At 37.0% G+C, this 10,532-nt stretch overlaps 1 protein-coding gene across 2 annotated transcripts in view; it reads right to left on the reverse strand.

Annotated features, from left to right (window-relative positions):
* Positions 1 to 358, reverse strand: part of PHACTR4 (phosphatase and actin regulator 4) — a 404,839-nt gene extending 404,481 nt beyond the window's left edge. For both annotated transcript variants that reach the window (XM_053707046.1, XM_053707045.1), the window contains exon 1: positions 265 to 358. In XM_053707046.1, coding sequence (XP_053563021.1) covers positions 265 to 339 — 75 coding nt within the window. In that variant the 5' untranslated portion in view covers positions 340 to 358. The remainder of the gene's footprint in view (positions 1 to 264) is intronic.
* Positions 359 to 10,532: the final 10,174 nt, after the last annotated feature.

Below are 10,532 nucleotides of genomic sequence, written 5' to 3' on the forward strand. Positions count from 1 at the left end.
AAAGTGAGGGAGGTTAGAGCACGGTGTGAGCCAGTGAGGGAGGTGAGAGCACGGTGTGTGCCAGTAAGGACGGCCAGTAGGTGGGATACAGACAGTAAGTTTGGAGAAAGGAGCGGGAGGTCGTGCAGTTTATATTATGGGAGTGAAAGTACAAGCTGCTAACATGAATTTGAGCGCAGCGTTATCCGGAAGTGTGACAGTGAGCGTTATAAACAAACAGCGCGTACACACAGAGGCGCGGGGTGTCACAGTGACCGCACTCACACGCTTTGTTCCCGGGGGTCTTTCGAGCTCTTGTCTTTCTGTGTCCTGGGGTTCTGTACGTCTCTCCTCTGACATCACCGGAACTCCTACCTGAACTGGCGTTCCTAGGTCGGAAATCGAAATGAGAAATACTTGAAATGCATCCTGGTAGATGTAGTCTTTATGTGTTAGCACGGTCCGCTAGTGACGTTACCTGTAAGTGCTGTGAGCTAAACTAATCCCACAGTGACTGTAGTACAGCCTATGAATGACTTCGCACCTTAATAATTATAACAGTTCCTATTAGATATATGAATCACCACATTTAGTAAGTATGACTGTATGAGCTTTACTCCCTGCTGGTGACTTTATTGTATTATTTATGGAAAGGGAATAGATGAATGAGGATCCCATTGTGTTACATTTTCCTTCACAGTCTAGTACACAGCATATTAATGCTCACTTTATATAAACATACCATGAGTTATTCAAGTTAATGTCCCTAGCTACACAACACACCTGGTCTTGCCCACAGTACACACTGAGTCCCCAACTCTTCTGTCACAGCTCAAACCCACAAAACACCAGCTTTAAGTCCCCCCACCTACTGGAGTCAAGCTATCAGACAGTTTAAAAATCCAAGTCAAGCTATCAGACACTGTTTTGGAGCTATCAGACAGGTTTAAAACAGTAGTCAAGCTATCAGACACTTATTTGTTAGTACTTTCTTAAGACTATTAAAGGCTGTACCATACATATATGCTAATAAGAAATGTTTTAATGAATACCACAAGCATTTTTGTTATAAATGTCACTCAAATGTAAAAAAAAAAAGTCATATTCCAGCATTTCTCTAAGCGTTAAAAACAAAATTCTCCATTGTGCCACTACATTTTCACCACAGCTAGCTCACACAATGACCCCTCTACGGTATCACTAAGTTTGCACCATTTTTACTGTGGAATTTTAAAAATATTGGGCCCCAAATGTCCCTCAAATTGAAAAAATTGGCACTTTCCAAAAATTTCACTTTGGGATAAAAAAGAAATCTCCCATTGTTCCACTAAAATTTCACCACAGATAGCTCACCCAATGACCCCTCTACGATATCACAAAGTTTGGAGAATTTTTACTGTGGAATTTTAAAAATATAGGGCCCCAAATGTCCCTTGAATTTCATAAATCGGCCCTTTTCAGCAAATTCACTTAGGAATAAAAAAGAAATCTCCCATTGTTCCACTAAAATTTCAACACAGCTAGCTCACACAATGACCCCTCTACGATATCACAAGGTTTGGAGACTTTTTACTGTGGAATTTTAAAAATATTGGGACCCATATGTCCCTCGAATTGCATAAATAGGCCCTTTTCAGCAAATTCACTTAGGAATAAAAAAGAAATCTCCCATTGTTCCACTAAAATTTCACCACAGCTAGCTCACACAATGACCCCTCTACGGTATCACTAAGTTTGGACCATTTTTACTGTGGAATTTTAAAAATATTGGGCCTCAAATGTCCCTCAAATTGAAAAAATAGGCACTTTCCAAAAATTTCACTTTGGGATAAAAAAGAAATCTCCCATTGTTCCACTAAAATTTCACCACAGCTAGCTCACACAATGACCCCTCTACAATATCACAAGGTTTGGAGACTTTTTACTGTGGAATTTTAAAAATATTGGGACCCATATGTCCCTCGAATTGCATAAATAGGCCCTTTTCAGCAAATTCACTTAGGGATAAAAAAGAAATCTCCCATTGTTCCACTAAAATTTCACCACAGCTAGCTCACACAATGACCCCTCTATGGTATCACTAAGTTTGGACCATTTTTACTGTGGAATTTTAAAAATATTGGGCCCCAAATGTCCCTCAAATTGAAAAAATAGGCACTTTCCAAAAATTTCACTTTGGGATAAAAAAGAAATCTCCCATTGTTCCACCAAAATTTCACCACAGCTAGCTCACCCAATGACCCCTCTACAATATCACAAAGTTTGGAGACTTTTTATTGTGGAAATTTAAAAATATAGGGCCCCAAATGTCCCTTGAATTTCATAAATCGGCCCTTTTCAGCAAATTCACTTAGGAATAAAAAAGAAATCTCCCATTGTTCCACTAAAATTTCACCACAGCTAGCTCACCCAATGACCCCTCTACGATATCACAAAGTTTGGAGACTTTTTACTGTGGAATTTTAAAAATATTGGGACCCATATGTCCCTCGAATTGCATAAATAGGCCCTTTTCAGCAAATTCACTTAGGGATAAAAAAGAAATCTCCCATTGTTCCACTAAAATTTCACCACAGCTAGCTCACACAATGACCCCTCTATGGTATCACTAAGTTTGGACCATTTTTACTGTGGAATTTTAAAAATATTGGGCCCCAAATGTCCCTCAAATTGAAAAAATAGGCACTTTCCAAAAATTTCACTTTGGGATAAAAAAGAAATCTCCCATTGTTCCACCAAAATTTCACCACAGCTAGCTCACCCAATGACCCCTCTACAATATCACAAAGTTTGGAGACTTTTTATTGTGGAAATTTAAAAATATAGGGCCCCAAATGTCCCTTGAATTTCATAAATCGGCCCTTTTCAGCAAATTCACTTAGGAATAAAAAAGAAATCTCCCATTGTTCCACTAAAATTTCACAACAGCTAGCTCACCCAATGACCCCTCTACGATATCACAAAGTTTGGAGACTTTTTACTGTGGAATTTTAAAAATATAGGGCCCCAAATGTCCCTTGAATTTCATAAATCGGCCCTTTTCAGCAAATTCACTTAGGAATAAAAAAGAAATCTCCCATTGTTCCACTAAAATTTCACCACACCTAGCTCACACAATGACCCCTCTACGGTATCACTAAGTTTGGACCATTTTTACTGTGGAATTTTAAAAATATTGGGCCCCAAATGTCCCTCAAATTGAAAAAATTGGCACTTTCCAAAAATTTCACTTTGGGATAAAAAAGAAATCTCCCATTGTTCCACTAAAATTTCACCACAGCTAGCTCACCCAATGACCCCTCTACGATATCACAAAGTTTGGAGACTTTTTACTGTGGAATTTTAAAAATATAGGGCCCCAAATGTCCCTTGAATTTCATAAATCGGCCCTTTTCAGCAAATTCACTTAGGAATAAAAAAGAAATCTCCCATTGTTCCACTAAAATTTCACCACAGCTAGCTCACACAATGACCCCTCTACGATATCACAAGGTTTGGAGACATTTTACTGTGGAATTTTAAAAATATTGGGACCCATATGTCCCTCGAATTGCATAAATAGGCCCTTTTTTTTAGCAAATTCACTTAGGAATAAAAAAGAAATCTCCCATTGTTCCACTAAAATTTCACCACAGCTAGCTCACCCAATGACCCCTCTACAATATCACAAAGTTTGGAGACTTTTTACTGTGGAATTTTAAAAATATAGGGCCCCAAATGTCCCTTGAATTTCATAAATCGGCCCTTTTCAGCAAATTCACTTAGGAATAAAAAAGAAATCTCCCATTGTTCCACTAAAATTTCACCACAGCTAGCTCACACAATGACCCCTCTACGGTATCACTAAGTTTGGACCATATTTACTGTGAAATTTTAAAAATATTGGGCCCCAAATGTCCCTCAAATTGAAAAAATAGGCACTTTCCAAAAATTTCACTTTGGGATAAAAAAGAAATCTCCCATTGTTCCACTAAAATTTCACCACAGCTAGCTCACCCAATGACCCCTCTACGATATCACAAAGTTTGGAGACTTTTTACTGTGGAAATTTAAAAATATAGGACCCCAAATGTCCCTTGAATTTCATAAATCGGCCCTTTTCAGCAAATTCACTTAGAAATAAAAAAGAAATCTCCCATTGTTCCACTAAAATTTCACCACAGCTAGCTCACCCAATGACCCCTCTACGATATCACAAAGTTTGGAGACTTTTTACTGTGGAATTTTAAAAATATAGGGCCCCAAATGTCCCTTGAATTTCATAAATCGGCCCTTTTCAGCAAATTCACTTAGGAATAAAAAAGAAATCTCCCATTGTTCCACTAAAATTTCACCACAGCTAGCTCACCCAATGACCCCACTACGATATCACAAAGTTTGGAGACTTTTTACTGTGGAATTTTAAAAATATAGGACCCCAAATGTCCCTTGAATTTCATAAATCGGCCCTTTTCAGCAAATTCACTTAGGAATAAAAAAGAAATCTCCCATTGTTCCACTAAAATTTCACCACAGCTAGCTCACCCAATGACCCCTCTACGAGATCACAATGTTTGGAGACTTTTTACTGTGGAATTTTAAAAATATAGGGCCCCAAATGTCCCTTGAATTTCATAAATCGGCCCTTTGCAGTAAATTCACTTTGGGATAAAAAAAAGAAATCTCCCATTGTTCCACTAAAATTTCACCACAGCTAGCTCACACAATGACCCCTCTACGGTATCACTAAGTTTGGACCATTTTTACTGTGGAATTTTAAAAATATTGGGCCCCAAATGTCCCTCAAATTGAAAAAATTGTCACTTTCCAAAAATTTCACTTTGGGATAAAAAAGAAATCTCCCATTGTTCCACTAAAATTTCACCACAGCTAGCTCACACAATGACCCCTCTACAATATCACAAGGTTTGGAGACTTTTTACTGTGGAATTTTAAAAATATTGGGACCCATATGTCCCTCGAATTGAAAAAATTGGCACTTTCCAAAAATTTCACTTTGGGATAAAAAAGAAATCTCCCATTGTTCCACTAAAATTTCACCACAGCTAGCTCACCCAATGACCCCTCTACGATATCACAAAGTTTGGAGACTTTTTACTGTGGAATTTTAAAAATATAGGGCCCCAAATGTCCCTTGAATTTCATAAATCGGCCCTTTTCAGCAAATTCACTTAGGAATAAAAAAGAAATCTCCCATTGTTCCACTAAAATTTCACCACACCTAGCTCACACAATGACCCCTCTACGGTATCACTAAGTTTGGACCATTTTTACTGTGGAATTTTAAAAATATTGGGCCCCAAATGTCCCTCAAATTGAAAAAATTGGCACTTTCCAAAAATTTCACTTTGGGATAAAAAAGAAATCTCCCATTGTTCCACTAAAATTTCACCACAGCTAGCTCACCCAATGACCCCTCTACGATATAACAAAGTTTGGAGACTTTTTACTGTGGAATTTTAAAAATATAGGGCCCCAAATGTCCCTTGAATTTCATAAATCGGCCCTTTTCAGCAAATTCACTTAGGAATAAAAAAGAAATCTCCCATTGTTCCACTAAAATTTCACCACAGCTAGCTCACACAATGACCCCTGTCAGTATATTTATGAAAATCTTAGCAGTGCTATCCAAATAATATATATAAGTTTATGGCAGGGTTATAAACACAATACCAAGAAATAGAAACCCTTATCAACCATGCACCTACTAGACCATACAATTAATATAAATATCTGAATTCTTTTATTTAGTTAATATCCATAAACATATTGAACTATATTTGCAATAAAAGGAAACTAAATAAATGTTTATATGCGTTAGAACCAACTCTTAAGATATGCTATTCTTCTTACAAAACCCAGAACAATATACCTTCACAATTCAGCCTTATTTATTTAACACAATGGGACTAAAAACCTTTAACATCCAAGCAATACAATTCTAAACAGTGTTTATAAAACAATAGGATAAAATATATATTCTGCTATTTAACTGCAATTTATCCTAATACAAAATTAACCGACAATATCAGAACTTGTATAGATGAGTTACTTAGCCAATTCAGACACAGATTTGAACAATACCTAGGCTTATAACTACCAATTTAAAATACAATATACTTCACCAATTTTGAACCAATTCGTAGCGGTCTTTAGGTCATCTCATTTGAAAGAAGGTTTTTGCACAAATCAAGGATAAGTTTTAAGCTCCTTGCTGAAGTGAACTTTTTTTTTTTCAGGTATATCGCAGCCAAAATCAGATCACTAATTTTCAACAAGTTACAGACAACTCTCTCTTGTGCATTCAACACTCCCATTATATAATCATTGATGACATCATGTGGGTGGCACTACGGGAGCTGACCTTCCCATTGGTTATCTGGGAAGTCTAAATCGGATTGGCCCTGGGAAATTTCATTTTTAACAGCCAGAAAGAACCTTCTGGCTGTAGTTCTCGCAACATAACACCAGGTGGCAGCATACAGTACAACATAGCAATACAATACAGCATTTCTGACATTTTTAAGCAAGTTAATTTTTTTTTTATAAAATGGTTATTTAATCAGATCACACTCTCTGCATTAATCATATATAACCCCAATTACAGATGGTTAATATTAGGTTATTTTTTCTGATTATTCTGATACCAAATATGTTATATTATTAACATTTTATTATATTAAGGTAATTTAACACTGCTAATTATTAGCTTAAAATGCATTATAATTTTATCAGTATTCTGGCATTTCTTTGCAAATAACAGCTTATTTTTATATCTCCAGATTGGTAGTATTTAAAACTCCTGATATTTGCATCCACCCAGATATAGTATGTGACATTTCTGTGTATTTCTTCCTGAATACATAAATCCTGTTTATGTCGATCTGAAATAAAAATAAATGTTAATAATCACTTCTCTTCAGGTCCATAAACATCTATTCATGTTCTTAAACACACAGAGGCTAAGATATTCATGCCTTCAAAATATATATATATATATATATATATATATATATATCATTCAATCTTTTACTTTCCATATATATATATATTTAGATGTTAATGTTTGATATCACATAAATATACATCTCATATCCATTAAAATATATATAGTTGTTTTGAAATCATAATGTAAGTCATGGGCCTTCACTGTGTTATCCTAACATTCTAACTTTTCAGTAACTTCAGTTGCCAGACTTTTTGTCTCATACTCACCACATGGGGTCAATCCATGAGGAGTTGTAAGAGTCTTTAAAACAGCATATTTCCTGTTTAGCCAGCAGTGCAGATGTGTATTTGATTTTATTTGTGTCACCTTCCCCCAAGAGGGGTTTTTGCAGTAAGTCTTCAAATAGAGATTCAGTGAGATAGAACTGTTGTATCACACGTGTCAAATTCCAAAGGGGTCCTTGAACACATTCTTTTCTCACCTCACCAAATGTTCTGAGGTTATAAAAATCTGCATATATAGTCAAATGAATAGGGTCACTGAGCTATTTCCTTTAGAAAAGAAATGTTTGTGTGTTTTACACTACAGGGGCCGTGCTTCAAAAAGGCTCTACTGATCGTCAATCCTGATAGACGTGTATTAGAAGCTGTGTTCAACAAACTCATGTTTAATTAATCCTGAGTTCTCATCTAACATATACAGTGTATAAAATATACATATATATATATATATATATATATATATATATATATATATGTACACATATGTAATATTCATCATAATATTCATATACTCTGACATAAATCCCCCTTCCAACTTCAAATAGATGTAGGACACATGTATTTGAATTGGCTTAAAGTCAGTGGTATTTGATGAGGATCAACCGTATACCTCATAGACAGTCTCTTATGAAGAAAGTTTGTTATTTTGAGCTTTCATGTTTATCAGTTAGGCATCTTTAAATTACAGTATGTCTTTAGTGCATTTGGGGATATGACACTTCATTCTCCCTCTATGACTTGTAGTTGGGACCTGGGATGACATGCCCGCAGTTGATTTATATGTACCCATTTATCTATGAAACCTTCATTTTTGGGGATCCGTATTTTATAGGCCACTGGAGATATTTTGTCAGTAATGACAAAAGGACCTTTCCATGAGGGAAGAATTTTCTTCTCCCTAACCTGATCTCTTCCAAAGTTATAAAGATAAACTTTATCATTTATTTCATATTCCTTTTTGGATGTTTTGAGATCATAATAGGTTTTAGTGGCAGTTGCGGCTCTTTCTAAATTCCTTTGAGCAAATGCAAAGGCATATTGCAGGTGCTTTCTTAAGTTTTCCACATATTGATGTGTATTGGCAGCGTTTATCAAATTTTGGTCTGATGTACGGTACAGCAGATGCTGAGGTAGAACCATTCTTCTACCAGTCATCAGCTCAAAAGGTGACATCTTGGTAGCACTACTTGGAGTTGCTCTTAATGCCATTAAGACTAGAGGTAGTTTTATATCCCAGTCTTTACCTGTTTCACTCACAAACTTTTTGAGGATTTTAACAATGGATTGGTTGTAACGCTCTACACCACCACTTGAGGCAGCTCTATAAGCAATATGGAGCTTTCTTTTAACCCCTAGTATTTTCCACATTTTTGTCATCACTTCGCTAGTGAAGTGGGTCCCCCGATCTGATTCGATTCTTTGGGGCAAACCAAATCTGGAAAATACATGGTTGATGAGCAATGCTGCACATGTTTCAGCACTATTGTTAGGTGCACTAATGCACTCTACCCATTTAGTGAACAGGCATGTCACTGTTAACATGTACTTGTTACCTCTTGATGACCTTGTTACCGGACCAATAAAATCAATTTGTATATCTGACCATGGCATTACCATCCCCCTTTTCTGCAATGGCGCTCTATGCGTTGGTGCAGTGGGTTGGAACTGTGGACAGATTAAACACCCTTGACAGTAGGTTTGAACATCTTTCAACATGTGTGGCCAAAAAGCGTAGTCACGCAATATTTCGTACGTGAGTTTGGCACCGCGATGACCAGATGTGGGAGCATCATGGGCATGTTGAAGCATTAGACCTCTGAACTTGGTGGGTACTACCCACTGTTGGATGCCAGTTTTGGAGGTTCTAATTAACAAACCATCCTGTAATTTGAATTGTGATTTAGATTTTATTAAGATTCTCAGATCTTCTTTGCCAATACAATCATCTTTTGAGATGGGGTTGCTTTCAGGATCTTCTATGTGTTTATAGAAGATGCCTACAATGGGGTCTTCTTTTTGACTAGTGATCAGGTCCTCACTAGGAGAATCCTGACTCCATTGTACCAAGTTAGGTTCACTCTGTTGTTTTGCCTGGTTTCTGGTAATGGCTTCTACCTGAATTGCACCCATTAAATGGTCAATATTAAGGAGTTCTCCAGTTATGGCTCCTTGTTTGGCTAATGAATCCGCAAGGTCATTGCCTTCCTTATCAGGACCTAAAACTCTGGAATGACCCTTGGTCTTTTTCCAATGTATGGTTAAGTCATTGGATACTACCAGATTATCAATCTCGCAGAACAACTTGCCATGCTTGACTGGTTTGTTATTGCTTTTCTGCATGCCATTTCTTTTCCAAGTTGGCAGGTATTCAACAAAACTGTCACGCACATAATTTGAGTCAGTTATGATCACAAATTCATGAATACCATGTTCAATAGCCATTTCAATGGTTTTGAAAACAGCAGTTAGTTCAGCAACTTGACTGGATCTTGGTCCAATGTTGAAACCTATAGATATATTTGGGAATCCATTTGCCCCCGCTATACCAATGCCAGCGACTAATCTGCGCTCATTATCAATAGTGGCATGGTAAGAACAACCATCAACATATACCCAAGGTAATGTTTGACAATGGTCCTCATTGTACATTTTATATGGGGAAAGCAATTGTTCTTCCAGAAAATCATCTTCTGATAATCCTTCCCCAGGATCTCTAGCAGTACAGTCGTGGAGCTCAGCAAGCCCCTGTGCGACTGGATTCTTTTTATTCTGCTTGTAGCGAATTTCTAATGGCCAGCCTTGCAAGGAAAGAGTCCACGCTGTTATGCGGCTATTAGACAAATTCCCATCTCTTATTCTCTCACTTTGCAAATATAGCAAAGGCTGGTGGGCCGTTTCTACAATAATTTTCTCGCCCTGTATATAGCTGCGGAAATTTTGTAGAGCCCATACAGTAGATAAGAGGGCTTTTTCGCAATCGCTAAATTTTATTTCTACTGGGGATAGATTTTTGCTCGCATAAGCAATGGCTTTGTTCAAATTATCATGCTTTTGGTATAACACAGCACTCATGCTTATATCTGTGTAACCTGTCTCTAAGAAGAAAGGTTTGCCACCTTCAGGGTACGCTAAGCAAGGTGCTTGAGTGAGTTTTCTCTTCAGCTCTCTGATGGCTGTCTCTTGAGACTCACTCCAGTGCCATTTCACATCCTTCTTTAGAAGAAGTAGTAGTGGTTTAGCTAATTCCGCATAATTATCAATGAATTTGCGAGAATAATTCGTCATACCCAGGAATGATCTCAATTCCTTTAAGTTAGTTGGGT

Source organism: Bombina bombina, chromosome 3 (genome assembly GCF_027579735.1).
Source record: "Bombina bombina isolate aBomBom1 chromosome 3, aBomBom1.pri, whole genome shotgun sequence".
Lineage (NCBI taxonomy): Eukaryota > Metazoa > Chordata > Amphibia > Anura > Bombinatoridae > Bombina > Bombina bombina.